General features: G+C 37.8%; 1 protein-coding gene across 1 annotated transcript in view; it reads left to right on the top strand.

Moving 5' to 3' along the window:
- The first annotated feature begins 6,011 nt into the window (after positions 1-6,011).
- The window catches only part of LOC139737099 (protein GDAP2 homolog), a 66,837-nt gene continuing 50,105 nt past the window's right edge, over positions 6,012-22,743 (top strand). Inside the window, exons 1-6 of the mRNA XM_071647776.1 lie at positions 6,012-6,096; positions 8,620-8,771; positions 10,350-10,492; positions 11,803-11,956; positions 19,777-19,865; positions 21,971-22,047. Coding sequence (XP_071503877.1) covers positions 8,620-8,771; positions 10,350-10,492; positions 11,803-11,956; positions 19,777-19,865; positions 21,971-22,047 — 615 coding nt within the window. The 5' untranslated portion in view covers positions 6,012-6,096. The remainder of the gene's footprint in view (positions 6,097-8,619; positions 8,772-10,349; positions 10,493-11,802; positions 11,957-19,776; positions 19,866-21,970; positions 22,048-22,743) is intronic.

The raw sequence follows: 22,743 nt of genomic DNA on the forward strand, positions 1-22,743 counted from the left end.
TCGCATTGAATCATTATGCCATTCTCCTAATGTTGCTGCCAATAATTGCCAGCAGTTGCGCCCGATGCGCTCCCATTTATTTCCAAAACGAAATATATAGCTACAAAACTCCAGTTTTGGAACTGCAGGATATCAAAATTTTCAAGCTCGCTCGCTTCGCTCGCTCGCGTTTTATTGTTATGCCATTCATCTTATGTTGCTGACAGTATATAATTTTTCGATCGTTTCACACCGTCATTCCATAATCCATGTAAGGAAAACTTACAATGTTCCTCAATGACTGCGTTGTTGAATGTATCACATTCCGTAATGTATTGTAGTCCCATTATTGCTCACGCACACACGCACAAGCATACAGACCGTCAAAATTACTTTATGGTTCCCCCCATGTTTCGACCCACCGTACGCCACTTTATATATATATATATATATATATATATATATATATATATATAATAGATGTGTGTGCGTGTGCGTGTGTGTGTGTGTGTGTGTATGTGTATATTGTGTAACATATGCATGGTCTAATCTTGAGCCCCCTCCAATGTTTGCCCCCCCAATCCAAAACTGCTTCCGGCGCGCCTGATCACGAGTATGTGTATCCGGCCTCCTGCTGTTTACTGAACTAATCGTCAATCACCACTAGATATTGATTGTTATGATTATGGATGAGGCATCAGTAGGCGTGATCACCATCCCATCCGATATCCGCATCCTCAGCAACTTTTTAAACTGTACGTGGGACTAGGACACTCCCTTACACACACGGTGCCACCACATCGCTCTAGCTCTGCACTGCGGCCACCCACCACCACCAACAAAAAAATAATCGTAATTTCAGCGCACTGACCCATTGGTCAACACACTGTCACTGACTATAGATGCCACACTTGCAATGAATTACAATAATATTTGTTCAACCAAACGTTATAACAATTGATAGGAAGATAATCAAAAGTCGACTCACCGTCCAAGATACAGTGCTTGTTGTTGTCATTGACTATTGAATGACGAACCGTTTATTTCTTTAAATCCGTCATGTCAGTGAATTTTAAAATTGGCCCTCTACGTTGGACCAGCTCCAGCTGCGGCACCTCATACCATCATGTGACCCAATGAACTCTACCACCAGGGCCGGTGGAGCGTTTTCAAAAGTGTGGGGGCCCACTTCCGGGTTTCATGAGCTAACAAGCAAAAAGCTCATCTCTCCCCTTCCATTTCCGGGGTTTTTCACCTGACAAGCAAAAAAAAAAAAAAAAAAGAAAAAAAAGAAAAAGGTCTTCAGTGGAAATATTTTAGTGCCGCTTACGTACTTCCGAGTCAAAAAAAGTGGGGAGGCCCAAAGTGATGATACCTTATATATTCCTTTGTATGGTGTACAAAAAGTGTGGGGGCCCGAGGGCCCCCCCCCCCCCCCCCCCCACGGTCCCCACGGTTCCGCCGGCCATGACTACTACGTACATGTAGGGAGAGTTCGGTAAATGCCATGGACCCACAGAAATTTTGTCGCCGTTTGGTTGGTTTGTCTGTTTGATTGTCTCTCCAAAACAACTCAGAAAGTTCAAAGCCGATTTGGATGAAAGTGGCGGAGTGCAGTGTTTTTTATATTACATTTCAATATTTCATTATGCGATTACAAAAATTTCACCCCTTTCCGCTGTGAAATTTCGCGAACAAATTGTGAATCCCTCACCTTTTAACATTGATTGACATGATGGTCAAGGAATCTGATGATGTAAATATTTAATATGAAAGTAGGACTGTACAGGGCCGGCGTCTTCAAAAATGGGGCCCACTTCCGGGTTTCATGAGCTAACAAGCAAAAAAGAAAAAAAAAAAGGTCTTCAGCTCATCTCTCCCCTTCCTCTTCCGGGTTTCTTCATCTGACAAGCAGAAAAAAAGGGGGTCTTCAGCGCAAAAACATAATCTTACCGCGCTCACACTTCAAGATCTCTATCTATTTCTTTTTAGTGCCACTTACGTACTTCCGGGGTAAAAAAAAAAAAGTGGGGTGACCCAAAGTGATGACACCTTATGACTGTGTTCCTTTTTATGGTGCACAAAAAGTGGGGCGGGGGGGGGGGGGGAGGGAGCCTCCCCCTGCCTCCCCCCCCCCCCCCCCGTTCCGCCGGCCATTAGGCTGTCGGCCTATACGGAAATCACAATATGGGTGTGGAACTGAGCTTCTTAATTCATTTTAAAGTTTATAAGCAATTCAATTTCAAACAAAAGGCGATACATAATATTCAATTAAATCAAATCTCATTCAAATACATTTATCCCATTCAGATCAGATCAATCACAAAAATATATTTACATGGAACATGTCCCGGGAAATTACACAAACGTGTATACTTGTGTTGGGATGCCCTGCGATGACACAATTATTCAATTCAATTCAATCATTTATGAAGAGTTTGTTCGCAAAAAACGATAAGTCCATTTTTGAAGATTTTGAAGTACGGTCTCTGTCTTAAAGATACAAAATAATACCTTTTAAATGATATATTGGTCACTACATTATGAAGGTACATTTTTGAAGTTATGGTCAAAAGAAGCAACAATTTTCTTATTATTCTTTTTATTTTTCTTGACCTTTAATCGCAAATATCTCCATTTGGCAAAAATGGACTTACCGGTTTTTGCGAACAAACTCTCCTTTTCATTCTCATTTTTCTTCCAACAAAACATAACACAAAGTAAATCAGGAATTCTATCATAAGCATTATATACATTACAAAGTATAATACGAAAAACAAACGATAGTCAACAAACTTAATAAAGATTATATTCATATGCATACCGGAAAATACAAAGTTATGTTTAGAGGGGAAAATAGAGAAGTGAGAGGTTCACTAAAATGCAATGCTTGTAGACTGTGGACCACTCAAGAATTTCTTTAAATATACTTACTGTAATTACAACAGTTATATAATAGTGTAATCCCTAAATCAATGCTACGTATAAAACATAGTAAACATACACACATATAATAACTATACACAAAAGGAAGGATTGAAAAGAAGAAGAAAAAAATTAACAAGGTACAAGTTCACAGACTCCCCTCCCCCTAAAAAAAAAGTATAATAGGACACATTGTTTGTCCGCTCTGCATCAACAATTCTGGCAAATCTTATGCATTGATACTGATTATACGACATTGCTCTATTACTTGCAAGATGTATAGATGAGCAGATGATGCTGTAATAAGAAAACTCTGTTGAGGGGAAAAGGTCTCTAAAACAGGATAATGGTTTGTTCATAGTTGTGTACACACAAAAAAAAAATGGTTGAAAAAGCAATCTCAGGAATTGTCATCAGCTTCATGTGAGTATTGTTCAGCATTACTTCTAGGGGATGCACCAACTATTATTCGAACAATACTTTTTTTGTTTGCTCATACCAAATTGCAGTAAGAGACGAATAGGGGAGGATGACTGTTCAATAAAACAGTCGCAAGACATTTTTACACAAAATGTGCCAGAGTCTACAAAATTAGTTTAGTAATACCAATTTTTTTTGATACCTTGGCTTTTCCTCGGCTTCTCTTTTGTGATACGTCCAACTATATATAAAATCAATATTTGAGTGTACTACGTAAATCCAAACGAACTTGGTGTACTTAGCCACTGGTATCTTACACCGTTAAGTGCACTGAAACAGGGGCGGATCTGTTTCGTAAAGAGGGGGCGCGTTTCCAAAACTAAAGGGAGGTGCACGCACCCCTCCCACATTTTTTCTTTTTATTTCTTTTGTTTAAAGGATGGGGATACCTTTTACAAACCTCCCAAAATGCTGCAAAACATTAAATATGAACCTCAGGGGACTTTCTTAGGCCACTGCTTAGAAATTTGGAAGTCAACAGTTATCTAAAATTTGAATATGCACAAAACTCAACTACTCAGTAAAGTTCTGTGTGTCAGCCACACTTAAGCCTTTTTGTTGCAGTCTTCTGTATTTGTCATCTATAAACACAAATAGAAAAGTACAAGAGCTGATTTAATAACATAGAGTGTGTGGCAAGAATGTATATAGAAATGTTTGTAAGTGTTGATGAACTTTCTTCACAAAATATACATGATGGACACACATGCAGTGCATGGGTCTGCAAAGGTATAGCCTAGTAATGTACTGGAATTTACGGTGAGCCCCGAAAAAAAAAATCAATTCAAAATCTAACGGTAAAAAAAAATGTACTAAATGTTACCTTCCACTTTCAATACTTTATGGGAGTTTCTAAAATGATACTCTCTTCAACACATACCACTGTATTTATACAACTCTTCATTTAAGGCATGCAAATGGGATTCCCTACCTTTAAACAAAAAACGAAATGGGGGAGGGCGTGCGCCCGATGCGGTCCTCCCTGGATCCGCCACTGCTTAAATCATGGAATCTACTTCGATTACTAAACGTCATTAACTTACATTTTTGGATTAACTGACAGTTTATTGGCACGAAACTGACTGCAAATTATCATTTGCCTGTTTTTGTATATATACAAATAAGGCTGTAGTGCAGACAAAAAGTTTTCTCGCATGTAGTGTACTCCGGGAGTACACTACATGCGAGAAAACTATGGAATTGTAGGGCTGCTCACTAACCCATTTATCTACTGGTCCGACCTGTCTGTCGGACCAAAAAGTTGCATACCCAATTTTATTCATGTTTTACTGGTTCATTCCTGAGAAGTTACTGGTCCGACAGTAATCTTTACTGGTCAGAGACCGTCGGGCCAGTGTCGTGCAGCCTGTGCAGTGTTGCCGAATGTATAAATGTGCGAATGATAACTTTATACTTTGCAGAAACGCTATAAAGAAGTTACCGGTAAATAAAGTGATTGAAAAGAATGATTCAGTTTGTGGACATGGAACTACTAATATGTCATAAGCAAATTACACTTATCAAAATGTCGATTTTGTGAATAGGTATACCCTACCAACAGTATGGGTGATTTCATATGCTCAAGGGTAGGGCCTACGTTTCGATGGTAAAAGAAAAAAAAAATGCATATTATTATGAATATGATAATGATATGTGGTGGAAATCACAATATAGATGGAAATGAGCTCCTATTAGTGGCGGAAGTCTGCACGCGTTCTCCAAGAGATTTGTGGTTACTGTTGCTACCTGGTACTACAGTGGCATGTATAGTCTATGCATGATGGAGGGGGGAGGGGGTCGAGCAACGGAAGGCGTGGGAGAGGGCTATCCCCACCCTTCCCATACGAGGGAGCTTTTGCATTATTAAAATTGAAATCACCTCTTAGGACCTATGTGCATATTTGATGGAAAATTTCAGAAAATTGTCAAAATGATGTATAAATCTGATATATGGGACGGGAACTGATGAGCAGGGAAAGGATTAATTGAAAGGGAATATTTGCTTTTACCATGAGTGAACATTTGAGTTTGTGGAATTGAAGTGACAGTGTGCACTCAGAATTATTCAGAATATTTTGTTAATCTGACAAGTGTATACAAGAGAAAGGGGCACAGCGAGAGGGATTGTGTTTGAAGGGGTAGGCTATACCCTCCCAACCAAGAAACCGTTTGCATTTTCAGAATTGAAATTTAAAGATTTGGTGCACACTTTGGGTGAAATATTAATTGGACAAACTCACTTTAGAAAAGGTTGAAAGCGAGCGGCATAACATGCATATACAAACAACCTTATTTCCCCGTTTTTCGCCTTCCAAATCTTTTTTTTTTTTGGGGGGGGGGGGGGGAGGGGGGCAACCACCCACTTCGCCCACCCCCCCCCCCCCCCCCCCCCCCCCCCCCCCATTGGCTATGCGATGACAGTAACATAAGCAGGTTGAAAGAATCTACTCCACGACTGTTTTAGTATATTATAGTAGTCATCCTCCTCGACTCATGACGGATTATATCATGACTGTTTCTGCTCTGTTCCATCTGCTAGTAAAAACGCCATCTACCGAATCAGGCGGGCAGGAGTTCTCCTATTCGATCACGTGATAACCCGTGATGAACTACCAGTATCCGGATGCAATCGTAAACATCGGGATTGACAGACGAGCTGTGTGAAAGAGGAACAAACCCGCACATTTCGCTGAGTTTCTTTGCTGGAAAAAGGTAAGACAAGATTATTGCCGTATTTACACTACCAGAGGCAATAAAGATTCACAGTTTCTGCGTAATTTCGTCCATAATGTGTCAAAGTGTCCTAAGACTGAAGAGCCCCGGCTTGAACTCGGCTGCACATGAAGGTACGGCCCACTCGCGTGTCGTTGCTGTCGCCTTAGCTGCCCCGTTGCTAATTTTGCCCTCTGCACTCGAATGTATTTTGCAGCAGCTTAGCTGCTGCAAACTGGTGGATGATGTGTGTGTACAAAATAATGGCAGGGTTGAGTGGGCGGTGAAGCAGCCGCGGCGCGGTACAACAGTAAATTTATACGTTAGCTGAGTTTATCAATCTTTGGACCTACAACCTGTCAGTGTTATCACCCACTCAGCAAATGGACAGCTTAGTGCCTAGGCTTTGTTATATAGAGTCTATGCTAGGGGCCTAGGTACGGTACTTGAAAAGTAACAAGTATAACATGTTACAACTTTTTATTAAGTTGTATGGTTTTAATAGATGAAGAGTAGGCCTAGTTCTAACTGTGGCCAGCAGCCCCATACGCATAGCGTAATGGGGCTACGCACTGTAGCGTTCAGGATCATGACAAGCTAGTATGGCAGATAAATATCAACTTAAAATTGAAAAATTTCTTCAATTTGAAGACTTACCAGTTCACCTTCATAAACATAAGGATTGAGAGAATGCAACAATATTAGTAGAACACATCAGTGAAAGTTTGAGGAAAATTGGACAATCGATGCAAAAGTTATGAATTTTTAAAATTTTTGTGTTGGAACCGCTGGATGAGGAGACTACTACAGTTTGTGAGTCATATGCGTACAACAGTACAAAGAAAATGTAAAAGAAAATTCAACATATTTTCACTTTTCTCGCGTAATAAAAGAGCACTTGACTTGCCTCTTTCTAAAGGCAGGGGGAATAATATTACCCATAATATTTGTCGGTAATGAGTCAGGGGAATGTGTACATGTACTTTTTTCAAAAGATGGAATTTTGTGAAATTCTCTTTATATTTTCCTTATATTGTTGTACGCATGTGACATCTAAGTTATTCATACACTGCAGTAGTCTTTTCATCCAGCGGTTACTGCACAAAAACTTCAAAAATTCATAACTTTTGAACGGATTGTCTGATTTTCCTCAAACTTTCAATGATGTGTTCTACTAATATAGCTACATTCTCTCAATCCTTATGTTTATGAAGGTGAACTTGTCCTTTAAGTTGATATTTATCCGCGATACTAGCATGTCATGATCGTAAATGCTACAGTGCGCAGCCCCATTACGCTATGCGTATGGGGCTGCCGGTCGCAGTTAGCCTAGTTCTAAATCTAGCCAAATGCAGATGATTTTATATATAGATCTGACATTGTCATTAACTACGTTAGAATAGACTGGTGGACCTAGTCCTAGATTTTCTAGCCTGGAATAGAAAGTCTCGATTCATGTAGACAGGCACGTCTACTGTCTAGATCTTGACTAGACCCCCTAGTAGCCCTCGTAGGCCTACCCTACTTAATGATAATAATAATGAATATCATTTACCGGTATATAGTGCTTAATAAATTTACAGATGTTTCTAAGCACATACTTGGTGTACTTAGTGTACTGACATAAAAATTTGATTGTGTCATTGATCAATCACTGATACGGGTCAACACTGATAATATAGGCTCAGCCAAGTACAACTTCTCCAAGTTAGAACTTTATCCCAGTGTTTTTTTATTTTTATTTTTTTGTTCTCAAGGGGACTGTTCAATGCTATTAATGGTTATTATAGACCATAGGCATAGTATCTTGAGAGTTCCTGGTTCAACAAACTATGGCCATGAGCAGAGATGACTTCTAGTAGAGTCCTCTACTCACAATACCATGCTGAAACTGAGAGTGAGGGGGGGGGGGGGGGGCTCAGCCCCAAGGTGAATAGTGGTCTAGTATTTTTGCAGGCACAGAGGCCTATACTATAGTTTTGACCCAAAACTTGAAATCAGATAGAGTATATAAATGTATCACGTTTTGGATGAAAAATTTAAACAGAAGAAGGGGAAAATGTTAGGCAAGAAGTCTAGTACAGTGGATGCAATGTTTTAGAGGAATTCTGCATTGGTGACTGACCATACAAAGCAGCACGCAATGTTAGAATTGCTTTGTGATGGCACAATTTTTTTTTGTAAGAAATGGTTACAATTACTTCTTCTTTCCGAAATCTTTGGCTAAATATTGTCATGTGCTTATCAATTTTTTTTCAATAATTAAAGGATGACTTTACACAAAATATATACTATGAATGCATGGTTAGTAATTTGTCCCAGTTGAATCAATGTCCGGTCCTGTTTAAGCAGTAAAATGAAATTGCAGTGGGAATGTTAGCATGATGTCATCCCATTCACACAATGTTCCCTTTAACCTGAGTCCCTATCAAATGCTGGTGACTGTTTATCACCCAAATCTTATCAACTTACCAAGACTTTGTAATTTTCGTTTATTTACTTCTGTGCATCTGATATGAAAAGATGGATCCCATTGGTACCAGGTCCGACATCATCCAGGTGTCGTCTTTGGAGAGATGGGCAGACACTGCCATCCCATCCTACAGTGTCAGCGGCGATGAGAGGGACTCCAAGTTTCCCTCTAGACCAGACTTGAACAAAAAACTGGTGTTGTGGTAAGGATGTATGATGCTTAATCATTTCTTTCAGTTTCAACTCATTTCCAATACACTTTTCCTGATAGTATACAACTGACATTATGTATTCATATTTTGATTATTCATTCATCATATGTTACACTCTCTCCCCATGGTCCGAATTATTAGTTGCACTGTGCCGTAGATACAATTGTGATCCAGATACAATGTGTAAAATTCATGAAGGCTGCTGAATGCAATTTCTCACTGCTGAACACATTGCCACAAGAGCTTTGCTTCTCACTATTATTATCTGTTTTTCAAAAAAAGGAAAAAAAAATAGAAGGAGTTCTTTAATTAAAAACAAAACAAAACAAAACACGAACCCATTTGTCAAATGGAGGGTATTTGCAGAATGCCTGCGACTAATGTATTCAGACTTAACCTCCAAGATATGCTGTTGCCAAACTTTAGCATTGCGACTTCTTATGGCCATGGAATTGGTCATTTTTTTTGGAAGAATATTCCTCCTTTAGAGGAAGTTTGGAAAGTGATAGCATGACTTTCCATACATTCTGTCAACAGAAAATGTCAATAATGACTGTAGTGATTACAAATGATGGTGTTCCATGACCCAAATAACACAATACAGATAATAATAAAAACTTCGCATTGTAATTTTGTCTGTGTCAAACTGCCCAATTTAATGCTTGTTTATAGTGCGTTAGGAATTATTTCACTAATTTCACACCATTGTGCATGTTTGACTGCTGTGTTGCTGCCATGTATTTATGTACAGTATGTGGCAACTATCAGTATGCACACGTAAGTATGACAACTATTTCAGTGAGAGGTATTACACTCTGCCCAAATTATAATACGTTCAGGTGGAAAATCTTTCTTCTTTGTAAGATTTCGATCAAGATACAAACCATGCTACAGTGCACTCCTGTTATAGCGAAATTCTCTGGACCGGCAGTTTTCTTTCGTTATAACCGAACAAATATAATTTATAACAAAAACAAGGAAACCACGCATATATCGTATTCTGTTTGTATAATACTCATCTTACACTGTGCAGCTATGTGAAATGGGATGGTACACTGTACCTTTTAAATTTCATTTGGATATTACATTAAAGGGAGCGTAAAATTGGTGGAAACTGTGTGTGACACATGGAGCGAACACACTATGATGTGAAGCGTTCGCCCATGCTTGTTCCGCTATAGATGTATTTTGTAAGCGATCCTCATTTCGTTATAACAGAGCGCATTTCTTTTGTTTTTCTTTGTCCTAGGGGCTCGGAAAAGACTTCGTTATAACAAAAATTTCGCTATAACCGTGTTCCTTATAAGCGAATTTTGTACCATAGACATTAATAGCGCTAATTTTGGGACCAGAAGTTTTACTTCATTATAACCGTGTTCGTTGTAACGGGAGTGCACTGTACTTTGCACAGTTTTTGAGTTGCATTGCAAAAAAAAAACCCCAGTGACTTTAGCTCGCTAGAAATCGTTGCACTGTTTTACACAGCATCACACTGCCCGAAAGTCTCTCTGACGTGTCCCGTTTGCGTCACATTCTTACCAAATGTCACGATTTACCACTGCCACACAGGGAAGGTGACCTTTGCACCCTGGATGTCAACGCCATCATCCACCCCACCAACGAGTCTCTCACGGAGCCCTGTCCTCTCACCAACAAGATTTTCAGTCTGGCAGGTCATGACCTCGTACAGGAAATACAGACCTCCTTTAGGAGTGAGTGGATTATTTGTGTGTTTGTTACTGTATACGCCATTACATTTAGTGAGTCTAATTTCTTGCAAATCGGAGCTTCCCGACAATTCACGATTCTGGAGGACAGAAGTGAATGGAGAAATGTATGCTTGCATGTCACATTCACATCGTGATCGGTGTTCATATTTTCATGTGTTTTTAACTTTGCGAATAGCACCTGACTCATAGAATTTTTGGCGTATACAGTAAGTATCTTATCCTAGATCATTCATGGTAATGGACTATTTCTGTACCGCATTCAAAATCATGGGATATGTTCCTACAGCCTATGAACAGACCATTGTATTCACCTACTCCCTCCAATTTAGTTTAATAGATAGGAAATCACTTAGCATTCATTAATTGTTGCTAGGTAGGGCAATCCTCCTGCGAATGTTGTGGTTGTTAAGGCAGTCTTCTGTGAACAAAGCATGCATTGAAGTTGAATATATTACAGTACTCAGTCCATTGAATCATTTTCAAAGAGTTTGTTGACCCTCAGCTCATGATTTGTTGACAGAGGAAATATGTTGACATTATACTACTTCAAGACTTTATTACTCTTAGCCCTTTACAAGTATTGTGTACTATTATATTCATTATTCTTACACCCCTGTAGTTTGTAGAAATGGATGTGTGTGCCCATGGTGTCCCCAGGGACAGCCCATGAGGTGGACCCAAATAGCCTAAAATTAGCAAATTTTCATGATATTTGGTATTTTTAGGGAGAAATATTCACTCACAGGTTTATAGCTTGTGAAACTCATATCATTAAGTGTTCTTGAATGAAAATCTTGCACTTTAAAAAGGTCACTTTTTGTGCTGTTTATTGTAGATCCCAAAAGTTGTCCAGTTTTCAAAATTAAAGTCCCTCTTTATTAGAAATATGAATAAGAATCGAATGCAGAAATCGCAATGGCTTTCAAGTGAAGAAGAATTTATTGTTACATTAAACCCAAGATCTTGTAAAAAACTGTGTAACTGTTATGTAAATCTTGTGCTGTGACAGATTTTATCAAATGTTGCTTTCGACTGTATTTTTAAGATTGCACTGCTGATCTGCAATTTTAACAAACATGTCAGAACAATTCAAAATTGTAGATCAATAGTTGATCAATATTAGAGATAACGAGGGCGACTTTTGATGAAATCTGTTACAGGATATCTTCTCCCCTCTGTGTGAACAATCCACTTCTTGTAATATCTTGCTCGCAAGACAGGTCGCCATGGTAACTTATTACTTCTAATCTTTTTTTCAAACATTCCCACATCCCATCTCACCTCCTCCTTAGTTTGTCGAACCGGGGATGCCAAAATCACCAAGGCATACAAGCTTCCCTGTAGATACGTCATCCACACGGTTGGCCCACGCTACAACATTCGCTACAGAACGGCAGCTGAGAGCGCCCTCTACAATTGCTATAGAAACTCGCTGCTTCTCGCAAAGTGAGTGTGTTTGCTTGTTCCCCTTTCATGTCGTACTCCTTGATATTAAAATTGAACTATCAGAAAGTTTCTTTACATGCTTATTCATAAAATATGTATTTACTTTTATTCTGTAAAGCTAGAAACATTCATGAATTTTAGTTGAGGGCCTTTTTTGCAGCATGAAACTTTCACGAATTGCCACTGGCATTCAATGCATTGTGTTGAAAACACTTGTGCACATCCTGGCTCCACCAGAAAATAATGCTTTAAATATCACATGTAATCAACTTTGTCATTTTGTGCTTATTTTCAATGATTTTCACATGCATTGTCTAGACTGGATGTCATATAGTTGTTGTTGTTGTTTTTTTTTGTTAAGGTTAATACAAATGATTAATTTACTATTTGGCAGCGAGTGCAGTGAAGTCCGAAAAGTGTGTGAAATTGTGTCAGGAGGTTTTTTTGACAGTATTTAGAAAAAAACCCAAAATTCAGAAGGTTTGTTACAGGAAGAACTTAATTTGCAAACACTTCTTGCCGACTGTATTCTTCACTCCTTGAACCTTGAAGAAATACTGGTAATCCCCTTCTGCAGCTCATTCTGGAAGCTAAACTGGGATCAATTTGTAAACACATGCTTTTGATATGTTTGCAGTATTTATACATGATATGCAATGTACTAGTACACTGTTTACATAAAGACTTGATGCATTGCCAAATTGTGTTGATATGAATATAAACGTGTAATGTGTCAACGCGAGGAGAGTTAAAATCAGTATAAAGTAAACGATTCAGCCCTGCATACAGTCCTATGCATAGGTGACACTGTGTGAAGAGCCACATCATTCTGACTTCATCGATTTCCTATTAATTTTTTTGTCCCTTCTCTGGTTGAATTCCAGCCTTTTCTGTGATGGGATGAATAATTCCAGGCATCTCTTCCCTATTAAAACAAGACAGACTCTATATCAGTACAGTCCGACCTTTCCTATACGTCCGGCCTCCTTTTATCCGGATCTCTCTCTCTCTCTCTCATTTTAAATCAAATTTTAAGTAATTACAGAGAAAAGGGGGATTTCAAACTCGTAAAAAAAAATTTCTACACAAACACACATAAATTACATGCGTATTATTCCCAACATGATTAACATACATTCTGCTCACATCTGATTTTCATCTAGATAAAAAAATGCATTTCAGACATCCATTATTCTACCCCCAAAATACTGCAGGAACATGGACAGAAAACTTTTCATTAAATCAGGGCATGATACAGGCAATTGTTCTTTTGAACAAATTATCAGAGAATTCTGAACATAGACCAGCTGATGAGGATGTGACATGTTCACGCAAAATTGATACATGTACATTACCATGGGGCAGGCAGCTGCGTGTATTAAACATTGAGTCTCCCATATCCGGCCAAATCCTTTATCCGGATGAGCGCTGGTCCTGACATATCTGGATAGGAGAGGTCGGACTGTAGTTGTCTTTCCCAAACCTTCCCTTACTTCAACCATAGAAATTTAACCTACACTAAATTCAAACTCAGTACACCCAACAGCAGTTGGAACCTGGACAGGGCATCACAATAGATAGGTCTCTCTCTTGCTTAGCTGGCTATTTGGACAAGAGTCCCATACTTTCACTGGCGAGTGCACAATTGTTTGACTTGCCCAGCAGTAAATTTTGAGTGCTTCTGGCAAGCAGGCATATTGGTTTACAGCACTGTGAATCATGACAGCTTGTTCGTAGTTGTGGTTGGACTGCAATGAAATTATGATAATGAACCGTGGCAATTGAAGGGAATTCCCCCATTTTATATGTGTGTGTGTGTGTGTGTCTTTGTGGTTTGGTTTGGTTTGGTTTTTAATGATGATTTGTGGTATCTGTATAGGACATGGTAACATTCCTGAGATTCCTATGCATGTCCTTCCAATGAGTCTTCATTATAAGCCAGAACAAGCTGGGTTCTTTCTGGGTCCCAAGAGAGGTACTTGACATGTATAGTTTAAGGTCTACCACAAATAACCCACCAAGTCTTGGGGTAATTTTGCTGTAGAAAAATTACTATCTCTGGAGTTTACTGCATATCCTGTATTGAAGAAAGATTGAGGAGTTGATTAAATACATGTATACATCAAATCTGCACTAAATCTGAAAAAAATATACAAAAATTGCCAATTTGATAGAGAAATAAGAACCCCCATTTCCTAAATTTTGTTCCCAATGAAAGAAACAGTTATACAGTGTGGAATTAAGAGAGTTTAGCAAATGCAGTAATTTTGTATAAATTTGTAAGCACCAAAAGGCTCATTTGAAAGAAAATTTTGTCCCCTTGGCATGTATATGAAAAAGTGTCGAGGAATAGTAAAAATTTGGCCAAAAAGACACAGCACCAAACCAGGAAAATGTGGTTTTAGGAACTTGGTTTTATGGACCTCAAAAATCGGGCAGTCGAATTTAGGACCCCATCTGGTTCTGAAACTGTGCAATAGGAATAACTTCTTTAATGTCTGCACCACCCAGGCAAAACCAGTTGTCAATTGTCACTTAAGATCTCAAGGTCTGTCAGCCACCATATAATTAATGCCCACTTAAAATTTTCTTCCCCCTTGTGTTTGTTACTGCGCAGATGTTACAAATGATATACAAATGTTGGCGATGTGGCTGCTATGACATGCTATTATCACCCATGTCAGTTTTAGAGGGTTCTGCAAACTCACTTACCTGCAACTAAATCCCAGGATGGGTCGAAAAAATTCTACTATCTCATTGGTTTAGAGCAGTGCATCAAGCTTTTATACTGGCCATACGTTCGATAGCAAATAATCCGGATTGCGATCACTGGCGTTTGACACTTTAAACAAGTTATCGCTCACTTGTAGCGAAATATATATTCTTCTTCGCTAAAAACTTGGTCCCTTATTTAACACAGCACACATTACAGGAAACTCTGCAGATTACAGAATGATAGGACTGCAGCAATTTTAAATCTTTCTTGCACATTTTGTCAGTATAAATGTCTTTTGATATTTTTATTGCTTGATGCATATTCAAGAGATGAAGGGAGGGAGTGAGGCTTCAAAGTACCAGTAATGTACTTCCTGTGAATTTATGAAATATGATCTTGAAATATGATCCTAAGATACAGGTGTATGTTGTTACATTATCTCTATAGATCATACCGAGTGCCATTCATACGTGTGTAATTTAAAACCAAAAAATAGATAAAACAGGAAAGATTAGGTGAGAGCTGGTCTATGGGTCATGCATGCATATTTCACGTGGCATCGTGCCATAATTTATACCAGTTGTGACTGGATTTCATGAGATTCCCTGCTTTTGCTGTATAATAGCATTAGTACAGTAAATGCATCATAAACCATTTACAGCTTGTCAACACTGTTAAACATTGCAAACCTTCCGGACTCTTTTGAATACAAACTTGAATTTTTGCTGGTCCTTCCGTGCAAGTGTTACAAATGTATGCATGTAGACAGACAGACAGACAGACAGACAGACAGACAGACAGACTCATACACACACACACACACACACACACACACACACTCACACACACACACACACACACACACACACACACACAAATATACCACTGTAGTGTAAGTAAGTTAAAATATAGGCATCAAACTTTTTATTGCAAAAGCTGTTGTTTTGTATCAAAACCAGATAGCCTTTATTTGTTATTTGGACAATGCTTCATACCAGTGGTTTAACATTTTGCTGTTAGTTTACTGAAGGAATCTACAACAGATATGTCACATAAAATGCCATATTCCAGCTCTAGTATTCAAAGAGAGAGAGAGAGAGAGAAATAAGAAAGAAGAGAAGAAATATAAAAATATCATTTCAGCTAGTTATAATTAACCAGCTTGACTTAAAAGTTAGAATTTACAAGATTGTTCCAAATTGGTGCCTTTAATCTTTGGCTCCAGGTAAACCTGCTGACTCAAATACCCATTTACAGTACATGTGCAACATTCTCTCCCAGCATGAAGTCATTATGCAGTTTTATATCTTTCTCCAATGGCATTAAATGTTTTGTCTGGTGGAAAAAACAAATAATGAGGGCAAATAAGGAGCATCAAACATAGCAAAGGTCATCGGTGTGTACTCGGAATGCATTTGCTGAAAATATCACAGAAACTGGAGCACAAGGTTATACTCTAATGGCTGCATAGCCAAGTGGAATTCCATGGGTAGTGTAGATGGATGTACAGTACATGGTTTTGAGTCCCAACACTGTAATGGCAACTATACATGATCAATTGCCAGTGCATAGTAGAACAAGTTTCAGGTTCAGTCATGCAGTGAATGGCTGTTACTTCCAATCTTGATGTGGAGTAGCTGGTCAATGTTTTACCCAGCAAAGCTGATGGTCAAGCTATGATGCAGGTGGAAGTCAGCTGGACTTTCAGTGTGTCCTGTTGGTCACTCCCTTTCAGAAACCCCATGCATGATAAAAGATAAACTTGTGATACTAGATGATCATTAAACATCAAATCCCTAAACTTAGAGTGCTCCTGAAATACATACAAAGAGCCCTCAGGTCTTGGATGCTACAATTGATATTAGATGATGTTGTAATTTGTGTTTATATTATAACATTCTTTTCTTCACTCTAAGTCATTGGTTTGCAGCCTAGGTAGGTGTCCCAAGTTTTGAACAGTACCATACTGCTGTGGAAATTTCAGAATCGAAGTAAACTTAGCTTTTATGGAATACTCAAACATCTTACATGTATTTTTTTTTTTTTTTTTGGGGGGGGGGGGTTCACACTTATTTCTCAGATACTGACCTACCTGTATATTGGAAGATATTTGCAGGTATGAAACAAAATCAGTTGATATACTACCCTTGACATTTCATTCAATAGGAAAGATGAAATTACACATCAGAAAATTCAGGTCATTTCTTCCAGAGAGACTTTTGTTTTTTTTCATCCATTTTATATTCTTCTAGAGAGAGCAGTACAGGTACATGAAGAAACATGTGCATTACCTTCTGCAATGAACTGATTCATTCAGTGCAATAGAGCAGCAATTCTCAAAATAGGTTAAATCCTGGTGGGGACTTTCATTTCAGACTGATGATTACTGGTAACAATATATATACAATGTACAGTGGAAACATTTTTTGTTGACAATGTGACAAGTACAAACCCCTCCGTCTAAGATTCATGATTGCTAGGCTGTCACAACACAAAAGTTTGATGCTGAAGATATGTTTTCTAATTGCATAACAAACAAGGGCCTATAGTAAAGATTTGTATCCAAATTTGTAGGAGAATCTTGAAATTTGAGGTCATGTCATTACCTCATTCAATTTGCATACTGGGGTTTCTATTTCTGTTGCTGTGTTTTAAAAACGAGTGAAACTCCGAAATGCCATAATGATCTTGTTAAGGTCCGAGTTTGATAACATCACTACCAATACATTTTGTTTGTTTACTTTTGCCATCTTTTAAAGCCAAGTGGTAGTACACTCACAGCAGATTAAGTGCATAATCTTCTGCACAACATCGTATGATGTAAAAGAGGAGAAAATGCAGTACCAAGACCATGTAGACCATGCACATAGTGCTTTACTACAGGATCAAGTGAAGGATTCTAGGTACTGTTTACTCTAGTACATGTATGAATGTAAACTATGACCAATTAAAATGACATCAAGCGAACTAGCAAATGAACAAATTCACCCTTCATATTGCACCAGCTCTAGAGCTCATCAATGTAGATCAATTTACTGTACATATCATAATGTGTTGCTTAAAGTTGCATTACAAAATGTACACTTGTCTGAAATGGGCATTTTTGCAATTGTTCTATTGAACATTTGATGGAGGAGCTCTCAGTTATTTTACTGACACAGCATTTAGTTTTAGTTTCCCTTGGCAAGTGTGCAGCTACATTGTATAAATGTGCATAGTGTCATACTCTAGTAGCCAGGTTTTGGTACCCTCTGCAGTATGGTACATTGTACATTATATTAAAGCCGAGTGCTAAAGCTTATCCTTGGTACACACACATTCAGCCTACACAGAAATTTTTCAAAGAATTCAATGTTCTCATGGTTTGCGAAACTGAGGTTGGGGGTTGAAGAACTGATTATCATTATTCGACAGTTTCATTCTCTGGAACAAAATTGCTGTCACATGACAGCAAAATGACCTCATTCACCTGTCCAAAGGTATAGGAAGTTTGGCCTACAATCATGGAAACATTTAAAGTCTGCCAGAATTGCTGAAATTACATCCTGAGATCCTTTGACAAGATAGATTATATTGTTATTTTGAATGCAGTTGCCATCATTTAGGAATAAAAAACAAAACAAAAACACAACAAAACAAAACACACTGAGAATTGAGTGTGAGGGATTGCTTGGATGACAATCTTGTGTATTTGACCCAGAACACTTGAAATCCCAATGAAGTTGCTTGAATGTCTGTTTTCAGATTTTGTGTACCGGTATTCTACTCAGATGGAGACTGAAAGCTTTCCAGCAATACATACTTTATTTCTGAAAACCTATCACAGAAAAGAGAATGATTGGAATGGTTGTCAGATTTAACTTAGTTTTGAGATAGACAGTTTTACAATCGTAGTCAAAGTTGCAAGAGATTATGCAGTTTTATAACACAGTCCAGGTCTATTCGAAACACCATTCACATGCACTTTAATGCAAAAAAAAAAAAGAAAAAGAAGAGATATTCAATACATTCTAACTTGACATTTGGACACACCTGCAGTAGTTGAGTCATTAAACTTCAGAATTTTGAAGAGATGTGGGTATCTATCTTTTAGAAAATTTGTTGTATTGTGCAGTTTGTTTGTTTTAGCCTGTCTGCCTGTGACTCTTTCAGAGTACAGTATTACAATCAGATTTTCGAATTGATAACACCCAATATGATTGACCTGTCTAATGCTACTTCAGGGTCTTAAAAGATAACATCTTAGCTCTATTTTGCAGAAAATCCCATTCAATTTGGTTAAGCGGTCACAGAGAAATGTAGATTGTTGTAAAGCATTTGGTGTATGAGTCTGATTCTTCCAATTTTAGCTCTTCGATACTCTTGTGTGTGAATACAGTAGAGAGAACTTGGAGGGAAGAGATTCCTGACATCTTGTACAAAATTCCTCATTTCTCTTTGACTGCTGAAGCAAATCGAATCGGGTTTTCTATAAGATGTGGGCAGTGAGTTATAGTTTCATACCCTGAATTTGTATTTAAATTGATTCACTATTTTTAAAGATATCATTTGCGGAGGGTCCCGTTGTAATTTTTTTTGGGGACATACGGTAGGTAGTAGGTATCCTGGCACATGGGCATAAATTCTATAGTGTTTTAGTGTGATTTATTGCATTCCATGACATAGTTTGGATGCAGCAGTCACCATTAAACATCTGTCATCAGATATTTTATCTGTGTATCTCTAATATGGACCTAAAGTCTGGAATGACCTCTTTGATGAAGTCCCTAAACCCCTCCCATTACGCTTTTAAAAACTGATTAATATCTTTATTGTTATAGAGTTATGACAGTGACATAATTTTTCATTCACTTCATATTGATAATAACATTGCCTCATCCTTTGATGTTCTGGCAGATTAAGATTTGATTTGACAAGTCTGTATTATTTTTCCCGAAACCTGATTTATAGTGATGCTTTTAATACTAAAGTGAAGTAAACATTGTACTTCTTTATTGTATTGTTTGTTATCAATTAAAGGAAATAGAAAAAGATGCCTGTCTTCATCTTGTTGTTGTTGTTGTTTTCATTACTTTTTATGTTCTTTTCCTGCTCTTCTTGACAGGGAGAATAAAGTCACATCTCTAGCAACAGGTGCAATCCATACAGTGAGGAGAAACTACCCACCAGAGGAGGGTGCCCACATAGCCCTACGTGAGTATGGAAAGAAAGGCCTTGTGCCTCTGTTGTCATGGAAACCGTCTCTCTCCATCTCGGAGGTGACACTCCTCCTTCAAAGTGACAAGTGTGCACTTGTTATCGTTGGAAAGAGTCCCTTGGTATAGGTTGTCATGGGCTCAGGAACGGCGGAGAGTTTATATGGAAACATGACAGGTCTTATGAGTACTAAGGAGTTTTCATGGATGGATACATTGTAAATGCTGGTAGCTTACAGCATGTGTGCATGTTTGTTTTTCTTTTTTCTTTTTATTTTGTATTCCTAGTACTTTAGGAGAGATGTATTATACAGGATGTATGTGTTCATGGTTTCCTCAATGTGTATGTATTTTGTGTGTATGCTGGTGCTAAGTACTTGTAAAAACTGTTTGTCTTTTTTTTTCCAAATTTATTTTTTGTATGAACATTTTCTTGTTTTTTTTCAACCACTCCACTGTTTGAATGAGGTAAAGTTTCTATAACCTGTTTTGTATATATGCATGTGTATTTGTATACAATAGCATGTATTCGCCTTGCACACTCTACAGAGTGGATTTGGAGCAATACACGTGTGATGCCATATATCATAATTGCTACATAAATAGTCATTAAGTATTGCACCATGTATGCTCTGTGCATTGCCAAATTACTTTACTGAAATCAAATTGCTTAATGGCCATTTGGTCTCATCCCACATGGTTTAATCCTATTTTGTCTACAACAGTTTGCCTAATTACCAGTTATTTATACCCATTTCATGTGCCGGTTATATCTGATAGGTATATTACCACTTTAATCTATGTCTTAGTAGACAAGATGAAGATGGTAATTAATCCATTTGATCATTAGACAAAATAAGTAGCTACATTGGGCATTAGGCAAAGTAATTATTACACTGAATAGCCTTATTGGTGTTAGACAATCTGAGCATTACACCAGCTGATTTTAGACCAAGTACCATTTTCACTCGGTAAGCATCAGGTGTTTGGTGTTCTCCTACCTTTGCCATTAGGGCCAGGTCAGCTGACAGTGATTAAACAGAATCTTTTCTGTGTACCCATGACAGGAAATAATTTACTTCCTTTATGAAAGTGTGCCAACTATATTCCCAGAGGATGTATAGATATTACTGAACTAGATGCAGCACATGACTTAGATGAAAATGATATCATAAAACGGAAAGAAAAAGTAAAAACCAAAGTCATTGTCTTTTTGTGTTGACTGTGACAAAAATGACCTGATACTGGCATGGAGTGTTTAATGTCTGATCTTTGATACAAAAGACTAGTCACTCATATCCTCACTTGAATCTTTTAATACTTGTTAACTTTTATGAGATACCAGACTACTTGTACAAATGAAAGTCCAAACTCTCTCACACCCCTCCCCCCCCCCCAAAAAAAAAAAAATACCCACAATAAAACAAACAAATAACAATGCAAAAGGAAATTGTATTTGATTGTCAGTGTACTGCCATTAAAGGTGCTCTTGTCATCAGGGCACATCATGATTTTCAGATCAAGATTACATGGATTGTTTTTATGGTTATTTTTAGCATATTCATCTGAAAATATTGTGTAAAGCTGAGCTTTCTTGCATGGCTAGGTGAGGGAAAAAACAGGAGTCTTAATGTGTACTGTAGATTTCCAAAATTTCTTTATACTTCCACCTGAAGCCAGAATTTTTAGAAGAATATTCAAAAAAGTTTGTAAAATCTTTACATAGTCATTGTGTTTTAACTTGCTATGAAAGACAGCAGCAACCAACCAACTAAACACACAAACAATTCAATAATTTGTGATGATGACCCAGGTATAACACTACGATAAATTGCAGAGGTATGGTACACACAATATGAAAAGATGGTTTTCCTGTTTGAAACGTGTAATAATTATATCAGACGTACTGTGTATGTCACCCTGTATACAGTGTACCTGGCGGATAGCTCAGAAGTCTCCTATGATGACCTTCCTGTAGATAAAAAGCTGATATGAGAAGGCCTAACTTGTCTCGCACTATGAATCAGTATGTATTCCATATGCGAATGGTTCCATGACCCAGAAGCACATCAACTCACACTTTATTTTTACTCCCGTATGCAGGAACTATAAGAAGATTTCTGGAGAAGCACGGGGATTCATTTGAAACTATCGTCTTGGCTATGATGGGAGTGGATGAAGTGAGTATTAACTGTGTAACCTTTGAGTAATTTCAATGTACACCAGCATTTATGAGGCATTTCATTAATTCATTATATTTTTAGCAGGTTACCGAGTACCAGGTACTCATATTAAAAGAAGGTCAATCAATACTCAATTTGAAAGAATAATTTTTAGATCTTTTGGAAGTTGTTGTCTGTTCTGAAATTTCCTTTAGCAGATCTGTGTGAGAACTCCTGTACTATCTCCTTTATTTCATTTTTGATCAGTCTTTCATATTAAAAGGTTTCAGAAGAGAATGTAAAAACTAGATATCTCTTTGGACCTCCAACAAATAAGATGCAGCAGTTGTGACTTCTGTATATTTCCTGTGTGGAATTCCAACCATCACATTTATTTTAAGAAATGGCCAACTACTTCCTGTCATTCCTTGTCTCTCTCTCTCTCTTTCTTTCTCTCTCTGTGTCTTTGTCTCTCACCTGCAAATTCTTTGCACCTGTACTCATCCCGCTCAAGCGGTATCTTTTTTTTTTTAATCCTTGCAATTATTGCTCCTTTTTCAGCACTTTTTATTAACACTCTAATGACATGAGTTGTACATATATTTCATCATACAGAGCACTCTTGGTGTAATGAATGTGGTTATAACAAAATTTTTTGTTACAAAGATGTAAAAATTCAGATCCCAAAATTAATAGGTATATATCTTTATGTGC

The sequence above is a fragment of the Diadema antillarum genome, unplaced genomic scaffold (assembly GCF_040938485.1).
Source record: "Diadema antillarum isolate AM-2024a unplaced genomic scaffold, OU_Dant_1.0 seq00000682_RagTag, whole genome shotgun sequence".
NCBI lineage: Eukaryota > Metazoa > Echinodermata > Echinoidea > Diadematoida > Diadematidae > Diadema > Diadema antillarum.